A 26,827-nucleotide genomic window follows, 5' to 3' on the forward strand; every position below is an offset into this window, starting at 1 on the left:
GCGACTGTTGTTGCGACGTCCGAGCACCGAAACCAAGTTTGGATATTGGTAAGAGCAATATTCTTTACCATGCAAAATTTAAGCAATTAATTATTTGTAATGATATCACTGTTTTCCTCTGCACAGCGGTAAGACACTGACAACATTTATCCTTCTACTTCGTTGCGCCACTCTGCTTTTATTTTGTTTCAGCCGTATTATTGTACGTTTATATATTTGTTGTGCAAGATTATTTATGTGAAATCGTGTGTTAAAACAGATATTGTTATATTTCGGAATGGTCATTTTGCCAGTTTTAGCCAATAAAAACACACGCACTATATATTTGGTGTTATTTTGCTTCAGTGATATTTATTTTGTACATTAATCTTAATCTAATTTCAGCCAGAGTTCTTTCGTCACACTCCTGTGACTGCATCAGTGGTCCTTTGTTTTCTTCTTTCTTATTTGTGTCTCTCCTTACTAACCGTCAGCCATTTTGTATTTCTATTGTATATCTTCATTTGCGCACGCTTATATCTCTATGTGCGTCTATGTTTATTTAGTGTGTGTGTGGTGGAGGGATGCCTGTAATATTTGTATCTTCTGTTTATATATGTTCGTGTAATTTGCTTTTATTGTTGTTTTTGTTTATTCGTATGTTGTTCATGTGTTTACATCCACTTATTATTATTTTCATTACGTATGCTTGTATGTATGTATGTATAACAACAACACTAGTAATAATAATAACAATAATAATAATAATAATAATAATAATAATAATAATAATAATAATAATAATATTAATAATAAATAAAAAAAAATATGTGATCGGACTGAAAATTCTCATAGAGTGAGAGAGTCCCGAAGTGAATCACACGTGTCTCGAAGAATGCTGTTGAATTTCTATTTTGAATATATTTGGGGTACTTAAGTGCAGACAGGACTTAGTGTTTACTTCTTCCGTGGGTACAAGTAAGTATCTCATTAATTTTCTTATCGTATTTATCGCTGATGACGAGAAAATTCTAAATGAATTAACCCAGAAATCGGGGCCGATTCGATAATAAGGAAATTTTTTAGAAATTTCTATCGGCTTGCTTTCAAGACGCGTGCTTATAGTGATAAATTATATGGTTATTTTCGGCATATTTGGCATTAGAATTTTTTCTTTTGCCCTTGTTTTTAAGTTGTATATATATATATATATATATATATATATATATATATATATATATATATATATATATATATATATATATATATATATATATATATATATATATATATATATCATGCGTGCGTGTTTATCTGTGTATATGCGTGTGTTCTTGAATATGTATCAATGTTTACAATAATAGTATGTTTAATGAAATATTTGTTCTTTTGCAGATGCCTCAATTATCTTCGGATCTATATATATTCATACATGCATATATGTGACGCTAAGTAGCCGAGTCGCGAACATTCAACATTTAATACCAATAAAATCCAAGAATCTAAATCTACCGAAATTAATTTCATTACCCCGCTTCGGAATGAAAATATTGTTAAGGTAATAGTCATTGTATCATCAGGAAACATTGCAAAATTTTAAAAATACCTGTCAGATCTTGTAAAATTACAGCAGTGAAGCAAAATATCAAAGAACTATTAGGATTTGAAAGGTTAATTCATGCATCATTAATTATATCTTTTAAAATGGAAACATTGTTTTTAGTTTGCGTTCTTTTGTTCTCAAGTGTTATAACACATGCAGGATACTTCAACAATTGTAGCCCAGCTTTGTGTTCAGATGGCGCATCGGAACGTTGTTCGTGTCAACCAGACTGCTACCTCTACAATGGATGCTGTTCTGACATTATTCATAAGACCTCTTCTATCACATACTACCCAACTATGAGTTGCCGAAAAGCTGGTGATTATTATGCTTATCAGTTTGACCGTTGTCCAGATAACCATGATGTTATTGAGTATGTTAACAACTGTGAATATCCGGACTCAGAGGATCAACTGCAGATCATTCCTGCTTTTGGTAAAACAAGTAAAAGACTCTACAGGAACCTGTATTGTGCTCTGTGTCATGGAGAGGAATTCATTCTCTGCAATCTTTTATATAACTGCGACAGAATCTCTAATGTAACCTTTGAAAATATATCAAATTATCTCAAGGATAGATATAGGCCAACAGTAGAGCTTCAATCATATTTGATCAAATATTTGCATAGTTGTACACCATATATTTCGAATTGTCCTCAAGATAACAATAATAAGGAACAAATAATGGCATGTGAGTCTGAGCCAATGGCATTGATATATATGGAGTCTAGCACAGACTACCTTGTAAATGGCATATATAAATTTCTTAAAGTTTACAAAAACAAAGGTTGTGCTATATGCAACGGGTTTTCCAGTGATATTTGTAAAGTGAATTATCGTGAAATAGCTTACAGAGTAGAACCTTTTCCTCTAACAATACTTTTTGATTATTATACCAATACTGTAAAGGTAAGAAATGAATTAGGCCAAACGGAAAATAGACATGTGCAGTCTCCCTCCTGTCCAAAATACGCTATCTACGATTTGAGAGTTAAGAAATGTCGACAAGTCATCTACCATCCTGCACTAAACTGTACGACAACAAAATTAAATGAATCTGAGTATTACGTCACTAATGATGATCTTCTCTACTTAAATAATACCCAACGTTTGCTGAACCAATCAGAATTCACTCGTGATTCTCAGGGTATAATAAGTATCTGTGTAAACAATGGTACCAATAATATATCAAATATCAATGGTATATCAAAATATTCCGTAGCTGAGAGCTATATCACATTAGTGGGACTCGTAATCTCTATTCCAGCTCTAGCAATCACCATTATAGTCTATCTCTGTATACCTGATCTCCGTACCTTACCAGGTAAATTACTCATTAGTCTTTTGTCAGCACTGTTTGCAGCTGAGCTTCTGTTTCTTATCTTATCACAAGTTACTACATCTACAGTGCTGTGTAAATCTTTAGCTGTAGTAATGCATTATTCGTTTCTAGCGACTTTCTTCTGGATGAATGTCATGTCATTTGATGCTTGGTACACTTTCTCGGGACTAACACAACTTCGAAGTAAAGGAAAACATACCAAGAGATTTGTATTTTGTTCCTTGTATGCTTGGATCTGTCCACTTGTAATAGTAACAGTATCACTGGTATTTGAGTATATTCCTGGAAATCATGGACTTTCCCCAGAGTATGGAAAAGATATTTGCTGGATTAAAAATGGAAAAAGTCTGCTATGGTTTTATTTAATCCCTGTAATGTTTATTTTATGTCTTAATATCATAGCGTTTACCCTCACCGCTAGAGGGCTCTATTTGGCACGCAAACTCTCTTCGAAATATTTATCAAAACATAAGAAATTGGAGTTTATCATTTGCGTAAAACTATTCTTTATCATGGGGCTAACATGGACATTCGCATTTCTGTATACGTTTACAAGAATTGAAGAATTTTCTCTATTATTTTGTATTTTAAACTCATTCGTTGGATTACTTATATGTTTATCGTTTCTATCAACAAGTATTGCTCGACGCAGTATTTTTCAGAATCTGCAAAAAATTACAAAAACATCCACAAAAGAATCTGTTGATGTTAATTTCGCTCATAAAACAACATCAACGAATATAACTCCGTAGTTGTGCAGTCAAGCTAACCAATGTGGGTTACTCAATATCGTCAGTATAATGAAGATGGAAATAATGGATAATAAATTATATATTAAATCTGAATAAATGACATGATGGCTGTTACTAGAATACCTTTGACTATAGATCTTCGAGACTATTAATCAGCTGAGGTTACAAAGTTCAACAATTAACAACATTCTGAAATGAAATTCCTAAAATGCCGATTCGGAAAAAAAGAAATGAAAAAACAAAAAGAAAAGTTATGTTTTCTAGATTCTATTTGAATTCGTATAAGATAAACGCCTTGCAAGTGTGAAGGGTACGTGCATATTTCTTTCAGTAACTTGCCCTTTTATTTTTGGCCATTTCTTCTGTTCTTCAATATATTAAAATTTTCATGTCCACCTGAGCTGTTGAACGGACTCACTTTTTGCTGAAAATCCCATATAGTTAGTAATTTTATTGTATCCTTTTTTTCTATTCTTTTTTGTATCCCATTTATTTTCTGTTGACCTAACATTTTACGAATATGTGGGTTTTATGAAGTTTGAGCTCACTCATGTCTCTCTCCCTGTCTTTTAGTTCGCTCAAACGATTTTAAATGGTTTTAAATAGTCTCGTTGACTTCCTATATCATATAATCTCTTCCTCACACAAATGGAATAATCCTGATGTACGTTTCGGAAAACGCTTTGAAAAACATTTATTACGTCACATGTAACGGGATTTGTAGAGATACTAGTGTGTGTGATAATAGTCTACCACTCATGTATCGCATTTCTATGCCAACTCTATTAAAATATTATTATTCGTCGCTTTCAGTTATCCAATTAATTCTCTAATAATCAGCTCTTATTTGTCCAGCAAGCAAAATCTTGCTGGGCGTTTCCCTTTCTGTCCGTTAAACGTTATCTACGGAGAGATCTGATGTTGTTAAAAAGAATGCTGATAACATCGCATCAGTTTTATAATATTTTCAACAAGTCTTTTGGTCTTTTTGCATAAGAAAATAATTGTTTCGCCATGAGCAAAATCAGTGTATTGTAAACGCTATTTCTTATTGTGGTATTACTTCCATATAAATGTGTTAAATCAATGACAATATCCAAACCACGATATATATACCATATAATAATCAGACGATGTCGACTCCTTAGCTGTTATTCTTATTGTCTAATACATAGTAAAACAACGGGATTAAATGAATCATAATATCCTGTCATTAATGATGAGCATTTTAACTTACGTACTCTATATCTGTAATATTAAATTATATAAAGAGAATATAATAAAAAGCACTTCATAAATACAAAATTTGTTTTTTATTACCTGTTGAATATCCATGTTCCTCTATAGGTTTATGAAGACTGAAAAGCCTCTCTGTTATAGTCATTCTTTCTATTAACATAGCTTGCCTGCAGCTATTTCAAATGCTGAACGAAATTTGAAAGTTATCTTCCATGAAATTTACCGATATAGTTTGAGCTTCTCAGTAAACGTTATCAGTAGATTTTAAGTAACATTACTGCAGGTTTCTGTGTAAACGTGAACTGATATTGCTAATGTTGTTGGGAAAGCGTAACATTTCTTGCCTTATCCGTTCTCTGAATCGAGTCCAGTCAATATTAATTCTGAAAGCTCGGCTCGTGTTGTATATTTCCAGTTAGCGTTGCTGTTCCAATCTTCATTTATTCCATTTATGTAACTAATATATATGAATTAGCATGAAGGAAAAAAATGTCCCTTTTTTTATAATTATCTAAATTACAAAACCTTTGCGCTAATATTATGAAATCAAAGCAATTAATCAATACCGTTTCATAAACTGCTCTATGAATTACAATAGATTTTGCTAAACAATCTGAGATGTTAACGTAAGCTTAATCAATATATGTTGTGTGAAGTAAATATTCATTCTAACCATATTTTGTATTATTTCTCCCCTTCCAAAAAATAAATAATAGTTAGGATTAGTGAAAATTTATTAAAACGTAAGTAAATTTGCAATATAAGCTAACTGGGTTAACTTATGTGTACTTTCATCTACGTGATTTGTAAATAAGGAATCTTATTTGGAAATAATGAAAACTTTTCTAAATAAATGTGCGCATTTTACTGCTAATTTGTTTCTGGGATTAAATAATCTGAAAGTACAAGTAAGGATATGGAATGATTCTTCCAAGCAGAGATCACGTTTCGAATACCCAACGGTATGTTTAGTGTCCATATCATTTAAAGTCCAAGTGAGCCCACTCAAAGCCGTGTAATTTACTTTTTTTAAACCCTAATCGGCAGAATATTTGTTTAGCCCAAATTATTGCATCACACAAGTTTAAAAAAAATTAGTGTATTCAATAGTTGGAGCCTATTAACCACATATAATAGAACTGATATAAATAATAATAATAATAATAATAATAATAATAATAATAATAATAATAATAATAATAATAATAATAATAATAATAATAATAACTCTGAAAGACTGGAACATCTACAATATCTTGTGAGTATTTAAAATTCTCTTCAAAATAAGTTAAGATATTTACAAAGTTACATATCTACAGCTTTCAAACATACATCCGATCAGCTTCAAAAACTTTAATACCCACAACTGACTCTCTAAACACCCTTTTTTTTCTTCTCTCTAAAAACATCACGCTTTTCTATTTGTGGACTTTCAAAACACTAAAACTTTCTTTGAAAATCTGACTTTTCTCTGCTTCCTTCCTGAATATTCAAATATAAATGTAAACATATAATTTTTATTGCAAAAACACACCTGTTCTTCTAACTGGACATACAAACATCTCTAGAAAGTCAACTTCAACCTCCATAATATTACCTTACACGAAATAAACAAACACTTTTTATTGCAATAACACAAACGCATATGAAAAAAAAAATAATGATGCTAAGATTCTCTCTGGTCGAACACAACTTCTCTATTCACAAACAATACAGAACAGCCCTTCCTTAATTTTTCTTAAGTAGTAGTAAAAATTTGAACTTTTTTTGACCGATAATACCCCACCTGAAAAAAAAAAAATCACTGATGGTGATGGTGATGATGGTGATGATGATAATAATGATAGTAATAGTGCTGATAATCTATCTATCTATCTATCTACACACACACACACACACTCACATAGTTCAACCAACACAAACCTCACCTCGGCTCTTTAGATGTTAACCAAATATGAAAGTATTATTTGACAGGCAAGAACTCTGGCGTTGAAGACAGCCAGCCAGCCAACCACCAAGCCAGCCAACGAGACAGACAGACACTACTGTGATGGGGATAATGATAAAAAACAAAAATAACAATAATAAGATACTGCTGTGACTACACATAAAACAATATTATTGATGATAATAATGATGATGGAGTTGATGATAATGATGATGGTAATGGTGGTGATAATAATGATGATAGTGATAATAATGGTGATGATAATAACAATAATGAGCCGACTACGGCTGCTATAATGGTACGATTATAATAGTAACAGCAATGATGGCCGTCTCCCCACGTGCCAATCAAAGCTCAAAAATGATAACATTATCGTAGCACCAAAATGTTTTTGGAAACTAACCAAATCACTTGTCCTATGGTTAATCTGGAAGCGCGTCCCCCAGGGAAGAGCCAGCCTGGGATCGAAACTGACACAAACTCTTCTCCGAATACGGACATGGATGGTCACTTGAACGGGAAATCCCCCAACTCGAGCCCTCCAAGTTCACCACCACAACCACCACAGAAAGAAAATGTAAGCGGAACAAATGGACCCGAGAAGAGTATAAAGAAGTAATATACGCTTATTACTATGCATTAGGTAGGCCATCTCAAGAGAGACACACCGCAAACTCTTACAGTATATGGAGAACAAGGAATCAAGACAGTAGGCCCTATTTGGACGAGAACAAATTGGCAAATGTGATGAGGGATATCCTTAGAAATAACGGACTCACAAACACTGAAATAAGCGCGATCAAGCACGCAACGGAAAATGACATAAATATAAGACACAAAGGAAATGAAGAATCAGATGAACAGTATAGCCCGCCACGAGGCTTAATTGAAAGACTGCCATCTGACCAAAGTACGCAAAGGCCTGAAGATACAAGAAATTCTATTGTACCTGTTGAAGATAGCCAGGAAAATGATAAAACAACAGTAACTGAAGATTTCGCATTTGCTGAAGAACATAGAGAGTCTATGGCAGAAATGAGGCAGAAAATCCTGAATACGCTTGAAGTTGTAAGACATACAAGTATGAATGATAGAGAACTACTTCATAAACTCTCAAATACAAACCAAAATAAAAAACAAATCCAAATTGGCAACTGAAATAATACAAGAATTAAAACCTGATTTTACTGAGTTAAATGAAATTATTTACACTTCTGCTAGGGCACTTGAAACCAGCTGTATGCCCCCGAAAAAACAAAGAAAACCAAACCTGGAGAAGTAAAATTGAAAAAGAGATTGAATTTATGAGAGGGGAAATATCAATATTAAATGAACTAATATGTGGAAATGATGTAAGATCCAGAACAGGAAGAACGATGAAGAGAAAATTTGGATCCTCACCAAGAGAAGAACTGATATCAATAAAAGAAACGCTGAAACAAAAAGTCCAAGCAAAAGCCCAAAGAATACGAAGATTTGAGAAGAGAAACAAGTTTTACAAGCAAAATAAGCTGTTCACATCCAATGCCAAAAAATTCTACAGAGAAATAGGGAAGGAGAAAGTAACCGTTAAAGACCCCCCTCCCATGGAAGAAGTTCAAAACTTTTGGAAATGGATTTGGAGTGACAAGAAGACGTACAACATAAATGCAGACTGGTTTTTACAAACTGAAGGATCCTACCAAAATTTACGACAACAAGCATGGGGAAGACATCACAATAGCAGACCTAAGAAAGGCACTCACGAAGGCCCATAATTGGAAATCCCCCGGTAAAGATAGGGTGCCGAATTTCTGGATCGCATCGCTCCCATGTGCACACGGTAAGCTAGTTCAGCTGCTCAATGGAATTATGAGAGACCCAAAGAAAACACCTGATTGGTTAGCAAGTGGTATTACTTACCTACTCCCAAAGAATAACGAAACCAACCTTCCAAAAAACTATCGGCCTATAACCTGTCTATCCACCACGTATAAAATCCTAACATCTATCCTGGCGGAGAAAACATATGCATTCATGGAGAAGAACGATATTTTCCCCATTGAATAAAAAGGGTGCCGCCGAGGCTCATACGGATGCAAAGATCAACTGCTTATTAATCGTATGATCCTGGAGAACTGTCACAACAAGCGCAGAAATCTCAGCTCCGCATGGATTGACTATAAAAAGGCCTTCGACAGTATACCGCATCCATGGATCTTGAGATCGCTGGACATCTTCAAAATTTCCCCTGTGATTTCAAACTTTCTGAAGCACAATATGTCGTTGTGGAATACGAATCTCCAATTATACCACTCTAATGGAGTACTTGCCTCAGAAAATATAAACATCAACTGTGGAATTTTTCAAGGTGACTCACTTTCACCTTTAATATTCTGCATAGCCCTAATACCCCTTACAAGTGAATTAAACAGAACAGAGTATGGGTATAAAATTGCCAATAAAAAAACAAGCCATCTATTTTATATGGATGACTTAAAACTTAAAGACAATAATGAACTTGAAGGCCTATTGCGCACTGTGAAAGCATTCAGCGATGACATCGGGATTGAGTATGGACTTGAGAAGTGTGCCAAGGCCACTTTCCAGAAAGGGAAAGGGAAGACCACAAATGCAGTCGCGTTAGATGTTGACACAGTCATAAGAGAGCTTGAGCAAGAACAAACATACAAATATTTAGGGATAAATAAAGCCTCTGGTATTCAGAATGCAAGCATGAAAGAGAAGATCAGGAAGGAATGTTATAGGAGAGTTCGTGCAGTCCTGAAATCTGAACTAAATGCACGTAACAAGGTGTTAGCTATAAATTCCTTAGCAATTCCAGTTGTTACTTATAGCTACAATGTGTTGAACTGGAATATGAGTGAGGTAAAGAATATAGATAGGAAAATACGCAAGCTGCTGAGTTGTAATAGGATGCACCACCCAAAGGCAGACGTAGATCGCCTTTACCTTCCCAGAGCCCAAGGAGGTCGAGGCCTGATCCAATTTGAACAAGCTTACAAAACAACCATAATTGGACTGGCCAAATATCTCGAAATAACGAATGACTGGATGCTAAAGCTCTTGGAAAATCACGAGAGACGAAAGAAGCTTCATTCTATCATAAAGGAAAGCAAAAGATTTGCTATTGATCTCGTGCAGGATACCCAAACTGAACAACCCGAGGGATGTATGGCAACTATTGTTGCAAAGAAGGTGAAAATAATGGCAACGAAAAAAGCGCACGAGCAATTGGCTGATAGGTGGGAGGAGAAACCTCTGCACGATAAATATGTGGCCCGCAGCAAACAAGCTGATGTTGACCAGAAGCAAACCCATCAGTGGCTACGGAGCTCAGGGCTAAAAGCAGAGAGTGAGGGTTTCATCCTGGCTGCTCAAGATCAAAGCCTAATAACCCGGAACTACCAGGCCAACGTGATGAAAAATGGAGCAGACCCAAAATGCCGATTCTGCAACGACATGATTGAAACAGTGGACCACCTAATCTCTGGATGTAAAGTCTTAGCCCCAGAGGAGTATAAATTAAGACATGACAGAGTTGGCCAATATCTACACTGGCTAATAAGTCGGCATTACAATATCAGAACTGCCGACAAGTGGTATAATCACCACCCTGAGGCTGTAACTGAAGGAGAAAATGTAACGATTCTGTGGGACTTTCCAGTACATACAGACCGAACCATCAAGGCCAATAAACCAGATATTGTTGTGAAAGACCAAAACAATAAAGTTTGCTTATTGATCGACATGAGCATCCCCTGTGATCATAGTATCTCAGCGAAAGAGTTTGACAAGCTCAGAAAATATAAAGACCTACTCATTGAAATTGAGAAAATGTGGTATCTCAAGGCGGTTACAATACCAGTGATCGTAGGAGCACTAGGAATGATCAAGAAGGGAACCGAAAATTATATGAGAATGATCCCCGGCTTACCATCCTTGCAAGAAGTGCAAAAGATTGTCTTAACTGGTACATCACACGTATTGAGAAGAGCATTGTCGATGTGATAACTATTACTACCCATGTATTTTAATTTAACTTAAAAAAAAAGAAATGAACGAACTAGTGAGTTTAGTTTAATGGCCTACCAATGTATACTATGAGTTTCTTTGCCCTAGGAGTCGGGAAGACACTCGGCAAGAAATGGAAGCAAATTTGAAAGAGGAAGAAAAAAAGATAATAATAATAATAATAATAAAAATACGACTTGTAAAGTGATAACTAAACGGATAAGGTACGTCATAATATGAATGATTCTAAAGAAATAATGAAGATCTGTGTTCTGTTTGGTTAGAGCTAATAGTGAAAAACAATAGTAAATTTACGGAAGCTAGTGTAAGGGAAGTAACTGAGGCGAAACTCATTAATTAAAGGAAGCAAGTAAGGAATCCAATAGCACAGCGAATTTAATTTATATCGAAACGTTTATAACCGGCGCAGGAGTGGCTGTGTGGTAAGTAGCTTGCTTACCAACCACATCGTTCCGGGTTCAGCCCCACTGCGTGAACCCTGGGCAAGTGTCTTCTATTATAGCTTCGGGCCGACCAAAGCCTTGAGAGTGGATTTGGTAGACGGAAACTGAAAGAAGCCCGTCGTATATATGTATATATTTATATGTGTGCGTGTATGTTTCTGTGTCTTTGTTTGTTCCCCTAGTATTGCTTGGCAACCGATGCTGTTGTGTTTATGTCCCCGTCACTTAGCGGTTTGGCAAAAGATAACGATAGAATAAGTACTGAGCTTACAAAGAATAAGTCCCGGGGTCGAGTTGCTCGAGTAAAGGCGGTGCTCCAGCATGGCCGCAGTCAAATGACTGAAACAAGGAAAAGAGTACCCATAGAGTGACACGTAATTCCATAGACGGAGCAGATGATATTCTGCTTTTAGCAAGCATAGGGTTAATGCTAATAAGTATTATTGTAACAATGACATTATATCCACGTGACCTACCAATATTAGGCTTCACGAAATATTCTCTTTTTATGTAACGAGTCCTCTGATTTGAAGTCAGTGTTTTATGTGCCGCCTACGAAGCTCTCGGCCTTTGAGTAACTTTTGTAACATTCTTGCGATTAAAAATAAAAAAGATGATATATTCATATACTGAATTATGTTTCTCTTGTTTGTTTAATCAGAAATTTATTTATTTATTTATTTATTTATTCATGTATGCATGTAAAGTGTGAACGTTAAGTCTACATACATGAGCGAAAATAATATTATTCAATAATATTATTGAACTACATTAAAGAATAACATTTTCAACATGGTTTTCATCTGTGATTTTCACTGAGTACACCTTCTCCATCATACGTCAGAAAAAGACGTGAAACGAACTAATATCTGATGAGCGACGAAACCCGCTCTACACAATCATTATTAGCGATATTAATGAGTAAGACATGTTTCCCTTGTGTATAGACTTCATGCTTGCCCTGTATCTTTGTGTGTATGTATGTGCTGGTGTGTTTGTGTGTGCGTGTATGTGTTGGTATAGATGTTTAGGTCTATAAGTGAATATGTATGGATGTGTATGCATAAAGTTTTACGAATACACTCACACACACATACACACACATATATGTATTTTTCATGCATATATGATCGTACATACGGTCACTGGTATACACACAGAAGAAGAGAGTCAAATGCAAATGCAAAATGGTCGATATTCGGAGCAATCGGTAGCTAAGTGAAAGGAAATAGAGTAATATTGATTCCAAATTTTGGCAAAAAGGTAACAATTTCCGAGGAGGGGTCGTGACGGAATTTGAACTGTGAATGTAAAGACGGATGAAATGCTGCGAAGTATTTTGCCTTGTGTGCTAATGGTTCTGCCAGCTCGTTGCCTTAACGGATAGATTAATATCAATATGTAATAAGGTTTATCAAGTTAATCTTCAATGGATAGACTTTTGTGAAAATCCGTTCCATTTTCGATAACTTCTGCCTGTGATCTAAGATTTGAAAACGGTAGTGGAAGAATAAACAATAAAAGAAGAATCAATTTTAAAGCATTTTAAAACAGATTGCTTGTTATGAGAATTTGTGATTATATTTTGAAATATGATGTAAGTTTGAATTCCCAGTAATTTATTCATACGTAAACAAAAAATAATGAAAAAAACCTGCTAAAATTGTGAATATGTAGTTTGGCCTAGAAGCTTTGGTAATCTTCTTAAGAAAGTTTAATCGAGAGAAGCCGATGTGCATTTTTGGATCGAAAAAATACAAAATAGGGTTCCAGGCAGTTTAAGAAAGGAAGAAAACTTGTGTTTACATTATTTACACTGGACGGATATGTGTCATCTTGTTTGTTGTTACCACAACGTTTCGGCTGATTTAAACATAGGAATAATAAAAACTTATCGAATAACCGTTCCGAACTAGGGGAATCTTGTATACATTGTGCTACCCGTATGTTTAAGTATTTTAAATAATAACATTCTGATCATACCTAAATTTTGAAATCCTAATATTTTGTAACCAAATAAAAAATTTATATACCATACTAGCTTTTATATACCATATTGGCTTTTATGATTCCTGGTATTAGTATTATTTAGGAACAAGCTATTTTCATTTTCATTACTAGGGCTGTTATTAGCATTAGTGTTATTTCCCTTATCTATAATTATATTGTTATGTAAGTTAGGGTTGTTTGTTATTAATCTTTTCCCAATTTCCTCACATTCCACATTTTTATTTTTATCATTTATATCATTGATGTTATCATTATTATTGCTAATAATCATGTTATTATTATTAATGTTATTATTATTATTGTTGTTGTTGTTGTTGTTGTTACTATTTATTCCATTTCTAGCTAACTTGATATTATTTCTATTTAGTCTAGCTCTTATAGTACCCATATTTGGAAGAGTAGAGTATGATATTCTTACTGATTTATTAGAAATTATTTTATAATATTTATGGGAAGCAGGGAAGTTTTTTTCTAGTAGAGACCTAAATTCGCCGTATAGGTTCGTAGAAATCGAACAGTTGAAGGGGATATTTAACCATACAAAATTTTTTCTTTTGAATTTCTTTTATTTGAGTAAAGGTGGGAAGATTAATGTTATCTGTATCCTTTAGAGATTCGTTATTCTCTTTAGTCTTATATTTATGTTTATTAGTTTTTTTTTTCTGTGGGAGAGAATTTTTAAAATTATAATTTATATTTATTTTATCTAGCTTAAACTTTTTATACTCTTTATGATCTGTTTTCCATTTCTAATTATTGTATCAGGTTTATATACTAGGTTACTCGTTTTAATTGATTTATACTTTTTTTAAAATAGAAGATTCCATATTATTTCCGCTATTTTCATTCACTTATCCATTTGAAAGACTTATATTATCAAGATCTAGGAAGGTGATTTCCTGGTCGTATCCAGCTCCAGATAAAGCAACATTATAATTATTTGAATGAGAATTAAAAATTTCATTGTTAGATGATAATGTTAGTTGGTAAAAAATGAATATACCATACTAAGTTTTATTTAACCTGCATAGATTACTAAGAAATTATATATATAAATCTGAATATAATGAAATTAGAATTTTTTTGATACTCTCCTATATAGGATGTAAAAATATTCTATATATCTAGGGAAATTACTTTGTTCATCTTGATTACCTCCCTTCCATTACTTTTTAATATATCTTATTGACTCCTGATATATTTATTAAAGTGATAAAGCTTTTCTCCACAGTTAGTAAATATTATGAATAAAATTTTCTTTAAATTCAACTCAATAAAAAATTCCCATTTACTTGCTAATTATGATTATATATTAATAGAAATGGATATATATATAATAATAGTTATCGCCATACTAATATGGCATTCTTATAAAAATAAGAAAAAAGCTGTCCGCTTATTAGCTCCATGAGGCCATCGCCTTAAGTTAGCTATTTGATACACAAACTGTATCCATATAACCTTCGAACAAGTGTGGAGCGACTGACCTCCCTTGTTCGAAGGTTATATGGATACAGTTTGTGTATCAAATAGCTAACTTAAGGCGATGGCCTCATGGAGCTAATAAGCGGACAGCTTTTTTCTTATTTTTATAAGAATGCCATATTAGTATGGCGATAACTATTATTTTCCGGGAACGCTGCCGCTGTTCTCTTTTAGAGAGACTTAGTTATTTTAATATTTCTATTATTGAAAACAAGTGGATGTATTCCACCGAAACTAGGTAAATGAAACCATCGAACAGAGATATATGTATATATATATATATTTATATTTATATATATATATATATATATATATATATATATATATATATATATATATATATATATGTATATATATATATATATATATATACATATATATACATACATATATATATATATATATATATATATATATATATATATATATATATATATATATATATTTATATATATATGTAAAGATTTCTATATTTTCTATCCCTATATAAGATACTAAATTTATTGAAATTCTTTAGAAAATTATCTAAAGAATATTTACTTAAATTTCTTAATATGGAATCTGGATGTTAAATGGTAAGGGACATTAAAACCTCTAGAGCACTAGTAGCCTATGTTCCCCTACCTCTCTAACTTCAACCTACTAGCTTTTGCTCTAATACATTCAAATATATCTAAACCGAATTCCTCAAAATAGGAATAGGTTTATGGTTTTGACATATACTACCCCTTCATATATCTTTAAATAGAAAAAAATTCTTTGTCTCCATCCAACCAAAAATAAAATCCCTCTCCCCACTGACAGATCTAAATAACAAAGTGAACTCAATGATAAGATCTACAGTCAGAGAGTGAATATACTGCTATCATGTTCTTAAGAATGAAATTAACCTCTCTGTCTATATATCTACCCTCTTTATAATATTGGCAAATGAAATAGAGATAAGAATGTGTATTGTCCGTTTGATTTGAAAATTCTATAACTGGCTGAAGATTGTTCGACATTTTAAAACTGATGTAATACTTACAGTGTTTAATAAAATGAAGTAGCAGGAAACAATTGTGCTACTCTACCTTGGATATACTTGTTGCTTATATGGATTATAATCACCCCATCAGATTTATATGGACAATACCATACAAAATTCTGGTACCATATTCATCTGAATCTAAATTTTGCTGAACTTATATATATATATATATATATATATATATGTATGTTTGTTTGTTTATTCTGTTTTCTTTGATTTATTTCAGTCATTTGACTGCGGTCATGGTGGAAAACGCCTTTAGTCGAACAAATCGACCCCAGGACTTAGTCTTTGCAAGCCTAGTACTTATTCTATTGGTCTCTTTTGCTGAACTGTTAAGTTACGGGGACATAAATCCACCAACGTCTCTTGTCTAGCGATGATGAGGAGACAAACACAGACAAACAAACACACAGACACACACATATAAGAGATAATGGTATCATTGAAGTAATGGTATCATTCAGGTAATGCTGAATAAGTGCTATAGACAGACCATAGTTATGTTCCAGATTCGGTGATGTTGCGAATACAGTGTTCAACGTTGGTTCTATGTCAGCGTGTGTATATAAGAACTTTTTGCGTAATGTGATAAAAAACCAAGGCTGTATAGATATTAGAGCCTTTATAGCTAGAAGGTCTTACAGCTGTTTCTGGGTTATTAATTAATAATATCCCTTCATCGGAGACGGTCTGAGATGAAAGTTAAGTCACAAATCTTTGATCTGCAGAACTCTATATAAATTTCCTACTGGGAATGACCAAGTTTAAAAATCTGATGGATCTCAATCATAATGGAATCTTACATTGCTTATAAACTCTATATTTCGAAGGACTCATTTTAAACCCTGTTAGACTTTTGGATTTTATTCAAAGGATACTAGAATATTGCATATATGCCAATATACCTATAAAACGTATATACAACCTCAATACCCATACATATCTTGCATCTAGTTTCTTTCCTCAAACCTCACTTTCTATTTGTATCACAACTAAAATAACTATGACTTAAGTTTCCTCTCACACCGTCTCCGATGGAGGGATATTATTAATTAATATCCTAGAAACAGCTGTAAACCCTCTCTCTATAAATGCTGGAATTTGGCTGTTATTTCTAGCATGTAAATAGCCTGCTTGTGGGGGAGGATACTTTTTTTTGTTTTTAAAAATTTGAAATTTTACAAAGTTTTTTATTTTTCAGATTCATAATCTCTGTATTTTTGTGCGTATTTTTCCAAAAAAAATTTCCGGAAAAAGTGCAAAATGAAGAAATGGGGAGGGGTGGAAATTGAAATTGTAGTTGCGGAGTTTTGAAAAATTTTCTTTAGAATCGAAATCTCCATAGCCTAAAACGTTGGCTTCCGTAAAAAAAGAAATTTAAGAGGAAAAGTGTTCCGTTTACATATCCTCCATCTGGACCGAAGCAATCAACATAACTGTGAATGTAGATACAACTCCAGCCACGGAGTTCTCCTTAACCAGGTTAATTCTTATTTTTTATCCAAAGAGATCCAGAAGAGACCCAAAGAGATCCAGAAGAATATCATGGCGATCACACGGAATCAACTTCTGCCGCTACCTCAGTGCAAAACCTATCCTCGTCACTGTCATTGACCCATAGATTTGCACCATGACCTCTAAAAAAGTTTGACCAGGCCACTACTCCAGTCTCAACATTCTTACCCAATGTTCAAAGGCATATGCACACCCTTCCATGCAATCCATTGAGAATTAGGTTACCGACCACACTCACCACATTCCCTTCTTCTTCCTTACTGAAACCTACCTTAACAACTCCCACTTGGAAGCTGAAGTAAAAGTAAGGAATTTCACCACAATCCGAGCAGACCGCATAGGTAGAAAATGGTAGGAGTTGTCATTTTCCTACAAGACTCATTTACTGCAGAAAGAAATGTCACATTTTCCAAGGGCTATTGTGAATCTGTATAACAATGATTTAGAAATAATTGGGCTCTACAGGTCAGCTCATGCACCACTATTGTGCTTCAAGGACTGCCTCACGAACATCAAGTCCGTCATTCAACAATGTCATCCTGATAATATTTTAATGATTGGCAACTTCAATTTCCCCTGTATTAACTGGTCTACTCATACCCTGAAAACTGGTGCGTACAGTTTCACTTCAGACAAAGCCGCAGTGGAATCCCTATTTCAATTTATGGATGAATTTTTCCTATCCCAACTCGTGCTCGTACCAACGAGATTCAACATGAACATTCTGGATTTATGGTTTGTATTAACATATATTTATTTGTATATTACATTTTTTATATATCATATAACTTAGATCATGTATTAGCGCTTTCTCCCATTCTAGTGGGGTTTTCAAATCAAACTAAGTTCCTGTGTGAGGAGTTCTGACCATTTTATAGTGGTATTGAGTTTGTAGTGGTGGGGAGGAATATAAGACAGTACAAGACGGTGATGGATGAAGATATATATATATATGCATGTATGTATGTATGTATGTATGTATGTATGTATGTATGAATGTATGTATGTATGTATGTATGTATGTATGTATGTATGTATGTATATATGTATGCATGTATGTATGTATGTATGTATCTGTGTAAAGAGGTTAATTTCATTCTTAAGAACATGATAGCAGTATATATATATATATATATGTATATACGCACATATACATACGCTCTGATACACGCACATCTAAGTATATGGGTATAAACATACAACTAGATACACGCACATACGTGTATAGGATCTCATATATGCAGGTACACACGTGTGTATATATACATAAATATACATACATAGCATAGATAAATATGTGCATATATTCTTACGTAAAGCAAGATACAGACGTCTGTACAAAGTTTGACACACTCGTGTTAATACACTGACGTATACACATACGTAATTATATACATGGATATGCATAGATGTACACATACACACACATATACATATATGTATGGATATACATATATAAACATACGCTCGCGTACATGTATACACAAATTCACTCTAATATATTCATACACTTACAAAAAATGCAAATGCGTATAGATGAATATGTAGACATATATATATATATATAAGTATAATACAACACGCACACACATGCACACACACACACACACACACACACACACACACACACACACACACATATATATATATATATATATATATACATGCGTACATACACGTACACATTTACACATATGTATACATTTACAGATATATATATATATATATATATACATATATGTGTGTGTGTGTGTGTGTGTATAAATATACATGTATTGATCTAGATTGCATGATCATATGTTAAATGCAAGTTTTACATACATATGTTTACACACACACACACACACACTCACATATATATATATATGTAACAACAATGTTACAACAACAAAACAACGAAAACTACGGCCACTCCTCGATACAATTAAGGAAATATGAAACTCCACAATCAAGAGCCCTTCTCTGTGTAGCTATTTCATTCTCTCGAAATAGCACAAGTGTCTCTTCATCATCATCATCATCATTGTCATTACGTTCTACTGCTCTTACTCTTACCACAACTAAACAATTGCAACGACAACATGATCGCCATTGGCAGTCACTTTTCAATAGTAGAACAATTGATGGCCTACTATACAACACAGTCTCTAGCTTTTCCACGACGACGACGACGACGACAACGACAACGACGACCAGCACCAGCACCAGCACCGGCACCACCAGCACCGCCACCACCAGCACCACCACCAGCACCACCAGCACCAGCACCATCAGCACCACCAGCACCACCAGCACCACCATCACCACCACCACTACCAACAGTACCCCCCCACCCCCAGCAGCACCGCCACCACCAGCACTAGCACCACCACCGCCACCACCACCACCACCAGCAGCACCACCACCACCAGCAGCTCCACCACCACCACCACCACTAGCACCACCACCGCCACCACCAGCACCGCCACCATCACCACCACCACCGCCACCACCGCCACCACCGCCACCAGCACCACCAGCACCACCAGCACCACCATCACCACCACCACTACCACCCCCACCCCCACCACCAGCACCAGCACCACCAGCACCTCCACCACCACCACCACCACCACCACTAGCACCAGCACCACCAGCACCACCATCAGCAATAGCACCAGCACCAGCACCACCACCAGCACCACCACTACCACCAGCACCACCACCTCGTCACTCCCTTCTCACTGATAATATTACTGCTTTCTCTCCTTTTCTTTCTCTGTCTATCTCTGTCTTTTTTTCCTCAACACAACTGCGACATCCCAATAGAAGTTGCTCGTCTATTTGTAATATCTTCGTTGTTCACACATTCTCTTATTCTCTTGGCCTTACTCCCTTGATGATATTCTTCCCCTCCTCTTTTCATTAACAATCTAACTACATCTGTAGACAGAACTCTCCTGCGGACTTCTGAACTCTCCTGCCGGTAAGAAAAATATTGTTCTGCATGCAAATTAATACATACGTTCCCCGTAAAAATAGGAACTTTTCCTGAAATATTTCCTAGGTATTGTAAATTTGTCCCTTGTCATCTCTTCCTTAGTGTTAATGTTACTGTTTTCTCCCTTTTTCTTTTCTTTTCCTTATTATTCTTTATTTTCTTCTTCAATACTGCTGCCACATACTGAAGACCTTCGGTCCCCTCATTCGTTGCCACTCTGTTGGGGATATCTCTGTCATTTCTCTTCCTCTCCATCCACCTCCTTGCTAATGCCATACGACCCATCCTGGTCTCAGTAGAAATATAGAATTTGCCGTAGGCGGAAATCTTTGCTACATCACAATTCTCAATCATTGTTTGTTTATAGACGATTGCATGTAAATTAACAAATTTATCCTCGATATGGATCACACTGTTTTCTCTTTATTTTTTCTCCTTCTCTCACCACCGTATCATTGTTCTTTGCTTACTACTCAACAGATCTGCCACATACTAGCAAGTCTTCGTACCTCTCCTTCGTTAACACTCTCTTGGAGATATGCCCGTCAACCCCTCTCTCTTTTAACGACATTTGTCCCATCCTAGTTTTAATGAATATCCGTCTTATTATATCCTCCTTGTGAACTCTCTCTTAGTGATAATGTTACTGTATTCTTTCATTTGTTTCTCACTCTGACTCAGCTGTATTATTGTTCTTAGATTGCTTCCGGAGAACGGCAGCTACATATTGACCACTTTGCTATTTGTCATTTGATTCCACTTTATTGTCGATATCTCTGTCGTTCTCATTCACTCTCTCTGTCTTCTTTTCCTGTCACTTTCAATGACATTGTGCCCATCCTGCTTTCAATTCACATCTAACTTTAGGAGGTAACGACGACTGTTGTTGCGACGTCTGAGCACCGAAGCGAAATTTGGATATTGGTAAGAGTAATATTCTTTATCATGCAAAAACTAAGCAATTAATTATTTGTAATGATATCACTGTTTTCCTATGCACAGCGGTAAGACACTGACAACATTTATCCTTCTACTTCGTTGCGCCTCTCTGCTTTTATTTTGTTTCAGCCGTATTATTGTACGTTTATATATCTGTTGTGCAAGATTTTTTACGTGAAGTCGTGTGTTAAAACAGATATTGTTATATTTCGGAATGGTCATTTTGCCAGTTTAGCCAATAAAAACACACGCACTATATATTTGGTGTTATTTTGCTTCAGTGATATTTATTTTGTACATTAATCTTAATCTAATTTCAGCCAGAGTTCTTTCGTCACACTCCTGTGACCGCATCAGTGGTCCTTTGTTTTCTTCTTTCTTATTTGTGTCTCTCCTTACTAACCGTCAGCCATTTTGTATTTCTATTGTATGTCTTCATTTGCGCTCGCTTATATCTCTATATGCGTCTATGTTTAGTTAGTGTGTGTGTGGTGGAGGGATGCCTGTAATATTTGTATCTTCTGTTTTTATACGTTCGTGTAATTTGCTTTTATTGTTGTTTTTGTTTATTCTTATTTTGTTCATGTGTTGACATCCACTTATTATTATTTTCATTACGTATGCTTGTATGTATGTATGTATGTATAACAACAACACTAGTAATAATAATAATAATAATAATAATAATAATAATAATAATAATAATAATAATAATAATAACAACAATAATAATAATAATAATAAATAAAAAAAAATGTGATCGGACTGAAAATTCTCATAGAGTGAGAGAGTCCCGAAGTGAATCACACGTGTCTCGAAGAATGCTGTTGAATTTCTATTTTGAATATATTTGGGGTACTTAAGTGTACACAGGACTTAGTGTTTACTTCTTCCGTGGGTACAAGTAAGTATCTCATTAATTTTCTTATCGTATTTATCGCTGATTACGAGAAAATTCTAAATGAATTAACTCAGAAATCGGGGCCGATTCGATAATAACGAAATTTATTAGAAATTTCTATCGGCTTGCTTTCTAGATGCGTGCTTATAGTGATAAATTATATGGTTATTGACGATTAAGTCTATTTTCGGCATATTAGGCATTGGAATTTTTTCTTTTGCCCTTGTTTATAAGTTGTATATATATATATTATGCGTGTGTGTTTATCTGTGTATATGCGTGTGTGCTTTAATATGTATCAATGTTTACAATAATAGTATGTTTAATGAAATATTTGTTCTTTTGCAGATGCCTCAACTATCTTCGGATCTATATATATTCATACATGCATATATGTGACGCTAAGTAGCCAAGTCGCGAACATTTAGCATTTAATACTAATAAAATCCAAGAATCTAAATCTACCGAAATTAATTTCATTGCCCCGCTTCGAAATGAAAATATTGTTAAGGTAATAATCATTGTATTTTTAGGAAACATTGCTAAATTTCAAAAACACATGTCAGAACTTGTAAATTTACAGCAGTGAAGCAAAATATCAAAGAACTATTAGGATTTGAAAGGTTAATTCATGCATCATTAATTATATCTTTTAAAATGGAAACATTGTTTTTAGTTTGCGTTCTTTTGTTCTCAAGTGTTATAACACATGCAGGATACTTCAACAATTGTAGCCCAGCTTTGTGTTCAGATGGCGCATCGGAACGTTGTTCGTGTCAACCAGACTGCTACCTCTACAATGGATGCTGTTCTGACATTATTCATAAGACCTCTTCTATCACATACTACCCAACTATGAGTTGCCGAAAAGCTGGTGATTATTATGCTTATCAGTTTGACCGTTGTCCAGATAACCATGATGTTATTGAGTATGTTAACAACTGTGAAAATCCTGACTCACAGGATCAACTGCAGATCATTCCTGCTTTTGGTAAAACAAGTAAAAGACTCTACAGGAACCTGTATTGTGCTCTGTGTCATGGAGAGGAATTCATTCTCTGCAATCTTTTATATAACTGCAACAGAAACTCTAATGTAACCTTTGAAAATATATCAAATAATTTCAAGGATAGATGTAGGCCAACAGTAGAGCTTCAATCATATTTGATCAAATATTTGCATCATTGTACACCATATATTTCGAATTGTCCTCAAGATAACAATAATAAGGAACAAATAATGGCATGTGAGTCTGAGCCAATGGCATTGATATATATGGAGTCTAGCACAGGTTACTCTGTAAAAGACATATATAAATTTCTTAAAGTTTACAAAAACAAAGGTTGTGCTATATGCAACGGGTTTTCCAGTGATATTTGTGAAGTGTATTATCTTGAAGTAAGTGGAAAAGAAGGATATGTTCCTCTAACAATACTTTTTGATTATGATACCAATACTGTAAAAGTAAGAAATGAATTAGGCCAAACGGAAAATAGACATGTGCAGTCTGCCTCCTGTCCAAAATACGCTATCTACGATTTGAGAGTTAAGAAATGTCGACAAGTTATCTACCATCCTGCACTAAACTGTACGACAACAAAATTAAATGAATCTGAGTATTACGTCACTAATGATGATCTTCTTTACTTAAATAATACCGAACGTTTGCTGAACCAATCAGAATTCACTCGTGATTCTCAAGGTATAATAAGTATCTGTGTAAACAATGGTACCAATAATATATCAAATATCAATGGTATATCAAAATATTCCGTAGCTGAGATCTATATCACATTAGTGGGACTCGTAATCTCTCTTCCAGCTCTAGCAATCACCATTATAGTCTATCTCTGTATACCTGATCTCCGTACCTTACCAGGTAAATTACTCATTAGTCTTTTGTCAGCACTGTTTGTAGCTGAGCTTCTATTTCTTATCTCATCACAAATCACTAAATCTACAGTGTTGTGTAAATCTTTAGCTGTAGTGATGCATTATTCGTTTCTAGCGACTTTCTTCTGGATGAATGTCATGTCATTTGATGCCTGTCACACTTTCTCAGGACTCACACAAATTCGAAGTAAAGGAAAACATACCAAGAGATTTGTATTATATTCCTTGTATGCTTGGATCTGTCCACTTGTAATAGTAACAGTATCACTGGTATTTGAGTATATTCCTGGAAATCATGGACTTTCCCCAGAGTATGGAAAAGATATTTGCTGGATTAAAAATGGGAAAACTGTGCTATGGTTTTTTTTAATTCCTGTAATGTTTATTTTATGTCTTAATATCATAGCGTTTACCCTCACCGCTAGAGGGCTCTATTTGGCACGCAAACTCTCTTCGAAATATTTATCAAAACATAAGAAATTGGAGTTTATCATTTGTGTAAAACTATTATTTATCATGGGGCTAACATGGACATTCGCATTTCTGTATACGTTTACAAGAATTGAAGAAATTTCTCTATTATTTTGTATTTTAAACTCATTCGTTGGATTACTTATATGTTTATCGTTTCTATCAACAAGTATTGTTCGACGCAGTATTTTTCAGAATCTGCAAAAAATTACAAAAACATCCACAAAAGAATCTGTTGATGTTAATTTCGCTCATAAAACAACATCAACGAATATAAATCCGTAGGTGTATCGTCAAGCTAACCAATGTGGGTTACTCAATATCGTCAGTGGAATGAAGATGGAAATAATGGATAATAAATTATATATTAAATCTGAATAAATGACATGATGGCTGTTACTAGAATACCTTTGACTATAGATCTTCGAGACTATGAATCAGCTGAGGTTACCAAGTTCAACAATTAACAACATTCTGAACTGAAATTCCTAAAATGCCTATTCGGAAAAAAAGAAATGAAAAAACAAAAAAGAAAAGTTATGTTTTCTAGATTCTATTTGAATTCGTATAAGATAAACGCCTTGCAAGTGTGAAGGGTACGTGCCTATCTCTTTCAGGAACTTGTTCGTTTATTTTTGGCCAGTGTCACCTGTACTCAATATATTAAAACTTTTTATGTCCACATGAGCTGTTGAACGGACTCACTTTTTGTTCCAAACCCTATACAGTTAGTAATTTTATTGTATCCCTTTTTTTTTATCCTTGTATCCCATTTAATTTCTGTTGACCGAACATTTTTGAATATGCGGGTTGTTTATGAAGTTTGAGCTCACTCATATCTCCCCATGGTCATGCATAACTTGCTAATCTAGCAATGTCTATGGAGATATGTTTCCTAACTTATATAATCTCGTTCTATTCCCATCTTATATAGTCTCTTCCTCACACTTATTGAATAACTATGAAATGAAAAACGTTTTGGGAAACGTTCTGAAAAACATTTATTGCGTCACATGTAACTGGATCTATAGAGAGACTGGTACGTGTGATAAGAGACTATTACCCGTGTATCACATTTGTATCCCAACTCTATTAATTATTATTTTTATCGCTTTTAATTATCCAACTAATTCTCTGCTAATCAGCTCTTATTTGTCCAGCAATCAAGATGCTGTAGTGCTTTTACCTTCCATTCCGTAACACATTATCTACGGAGAGATCAGAAGGTGTTAAGAAGAATACTGATAACATTCCGTTAATTTTATAATACTCTCAACAAGTCTTTTTGTATTCTGGTAACTTATATAAACTTTTTGCATGAGAAAATAATTTGTTTCGACAAGAGCAAAATCAAATCGTTTTAAACGTTACTTTTAATTGTCATATTACTTTCATATAAAGGTTTTTATTCACTGACGGTAAGTCTTATTCAAACCACAATATATATCATATTTTTGTTGTCTAATACCTTGTATAATAACGGCATTAAATGAATCATAATATCCTGTCATTAATGATGAGCATTTTAACTTACGTACTCTATGTCTGTAATATTAAACTAGATAAATAAAATATAAAAAGCAATTCTTCGTGAGTACAAAAGTACATTTTATTACGATTAACATAGCTTGCCTGCTGCTATTTCAAATGCTGAACGAAATTTCAAAGCTATCTTCCATGAATTTTACCGATATAGTTTGAGCTTCTCAATAAACGTTATCAGTAGATTTTAAGTAACGTTACTGCGGGTTTGGGTTTCTGTGTAAACGTGAACTGATATTGCTAATGTTGTTGAGAAAACATAACATTTCATGCTGTACCCTTCTCAGAATTGAGCTCACTCAAAAGCAAATCAATATTAATACTGATGTCTCGGCTCGTGTTGTATATGTCCAGATAGCGTTGCTGTTCTAATCTTCATTTGAAGCCATATGTATTCCAGTTATGTAACTAATATATATAAACTGGTATGAAGAATAAAATGTCCCTTTTTTCATCACTATCTAAACTACAAAACCTTTATTATGAAACCAAAGCTATTAATCAATACCATTTCAGTTACAACTCTGAATTATAATAGATTTTGGTAAATTATGTGAAATTTTAACGTAAGTCTAATCAATGTATGTTGTGTGAAGTAAATATACATTCTAACCATATTTTGCATTATTTCCTCCCTACCAAAAATATATAATAGTTAGGATTAATGCAGATTTGTTAAAACGTAAGTAAATTTGCGACAGAAGTTAACTAGATAAAC

The 26,827-nt window shown here is 34.1% G+C and overlaps 2 protein-coding genes and 1 long non-coding RNA gene across 4 annotated transcripts; 2 read left to right on the forward strand and 1 right to left on the reverse strand.

Annotated features, from left to right (window-relative positions):
- Positions 1-1,683: 1,683 nt before the first annotated feature.
- LOC115216262 lies at positions 1,684-4,273 on the forward strand. The gene has a single exon (XM_029785461.2). It carries the CDS (start codon positions 1,684-1,686, stop codon positions 3,673-3,675), a length of 1,992 nt encoding a protein of 663 aa, XP_029641321.1. The 3' UTR covers positions 3,676-4,273.
- Positions 4,274-5,535: 1,262 nt separating this feature from the next.
- Positions 5,536-26,827, reverse strand: LOC118765183. The gene is made up of 3 exons (XR_005001046.1): positions 26,749-26,827; positions 15,559-15,563; positions 5,536-5,609 (listed from the first exon to the last, which is right to left on the reverse strand). It is a non-coding gene; the product is annotated as an uncharacterized LOC118765183 (long non-coding RNA).
- LOC115216263 lies at positions 20,222-25,071 on the forward strand. Of its 2 annotated transcripts, none has more exons than XM_036506843.1 (2): positions 20,222-20,348; positions 22,552-25,071. In XM_036506843.1, exon 2 carries the CDS (start codon positions 22,861-22,863, stop codon positions 24,850-24,852), a length of 1,992 nt encoding a protein of 663 aa, XP_036362736.1. In that variant the 5' UTR covers positions 20,222-20,348; positions 22,552-22,860; the 3' UTR covers positions 24,853-25,071. The 2 variants fall into 2 exon arrangements, with proteins under 2 accessions (XP_036362736.1, XP_029641322.1); XM_029785462.2 differs by lacking the exon at positions 20,222-20,348 and adding an exon at positions 21,212-21,287.

The sequence above is a fragment of the Octopus sinensis genome, linkage group LG10 (genome assembly GCF_006345805.1).
Source record: "Octopus sinensis linkage group LG10, ASM634580v1, whole genome shotgun sequence".
NCBI lineage: Eukaryota > Metazoa > Mollusca > Cephalopoda > Octopoda > Octopodidae > Octopus > Octopus sinensis.

Bases quoted from the DNA above. Each gene is read 5' to 3' on its own strand.
- LOC115216262 (XM_029785461.2), top strand. From the start codon at position 1,684: ATGGAAACATTGTTTTTAGTTTGCGTTCTTTTGTTCTCAAGTGTTATA.
- LOC115216263 (XM_036506843.1), top strand. From the start codon at position 22,861: ATGGAAACATTGTTTTTAGTTTGCGTTCTTTTGTTCTCAAGTGTTATA.